This window comes from Octopus bimaculoides, chromosome 27, assembly GCF_001194135.2.
Source record: "Octopus bimaculoides isolate UCB-OBI-ISO-001 chromosome 27, ASM119413v2, whole genome shotgun sequence".
Taxonomy (NCBI): Eukaryota; Metazoa; Mollusca; class Cephalopoda; order Octopoda; family Octopodidae; genus Octopus; species Octopus bimaculoides.
In genome coordinates this window covers 17,199,924-17,200,691 of record NC_069007.1, presented here as the reverse complement: position 1 = coordinate 17,200,691, position 768 = coordinate 17,199,924, and the positions used below count along the sequence as shown (strand labels likewise).

The 768-nt window shown below is 41.1% G+C and overlaps 1 protein-coding gene across 1 annotated transcript in view; it reads left to right on the top strand.

Annotated features, from left to right (window-relative positions):
* LOC106878743 (probable hydrolase PNKD) overlaps positions 1-768 on the top strand; it is a 98,049-nt gene that overhangs the window by 56,645 nt on the left and 40,636 nt on the right. The window contains exon 3 of the mRNA XM_052977146.1: positions 71-183. Coding sequence (XP_052833106.1) covers positions 71-183 — 113 coding nt within the window. The remainder of the gene's footprint in view (positions 1-70; positions 184-768) is intronic.

Below are 768 nucleotides of genomic sequence, written 5' to 3'. Positions count from 1 at the left end.
GTGGTGGTGGTGGTGGTGGTGGGTATGATGGTGATGATGATGATGTATGTTTTCTGTTTCTTTTTGCCAGGTCTTATGATAATACCTGTACCAATGCTCAAAGACAACTATGCATACATCATAATTGAAACTCAAAACCGCACAACTGTTGTCGTCGACCCTGGGGATGCACATGCAGTACAGGTAGGTTTTCTCCATCATTTACATCTTCTGTCTTTTAATTGTTTCTGTCATTGGACTGCGGCCATGCTAGAGTTCAGTCAAACAAATCAACACCAGTACCTAGTTTGAAGTTTGGTTCTTATTCTGTTGATTTCTTTCACTGAATTGTTATGGGAATGTAAACAAACCAACAGCAGCTATCATGTGGGAGAGGGATAGACACAAACACATACATGCACACACACACACACCCACACATACACATCCATGTATGTATGTATGTATATATACACATAGGAAAAGTTGGCGTTAGGAAGGGCATCCAGCTGTAGAAACTCTGTCAAATCAGATTGGAGCCTGGTGTCGCCTCCTGGTCCACCAGTCCTCAGTCAAATCGTCCAACCCATGCTAGCATGGAAAGCGGACGTTAAACGACGATGATGAAAACTAGAACTCAAAATTTGAGTATATGTATATTTTTATTAATATTTAGCAGGAGCAACAGAGTTGCTCAAGAGCCAAAAGTCTTGTGTGTTGGCACTTATCAAACTCTGGTGTGAATGCACAAAATTCTTGGCCCTTAAGTTACTCAATTGATCCTGCTAA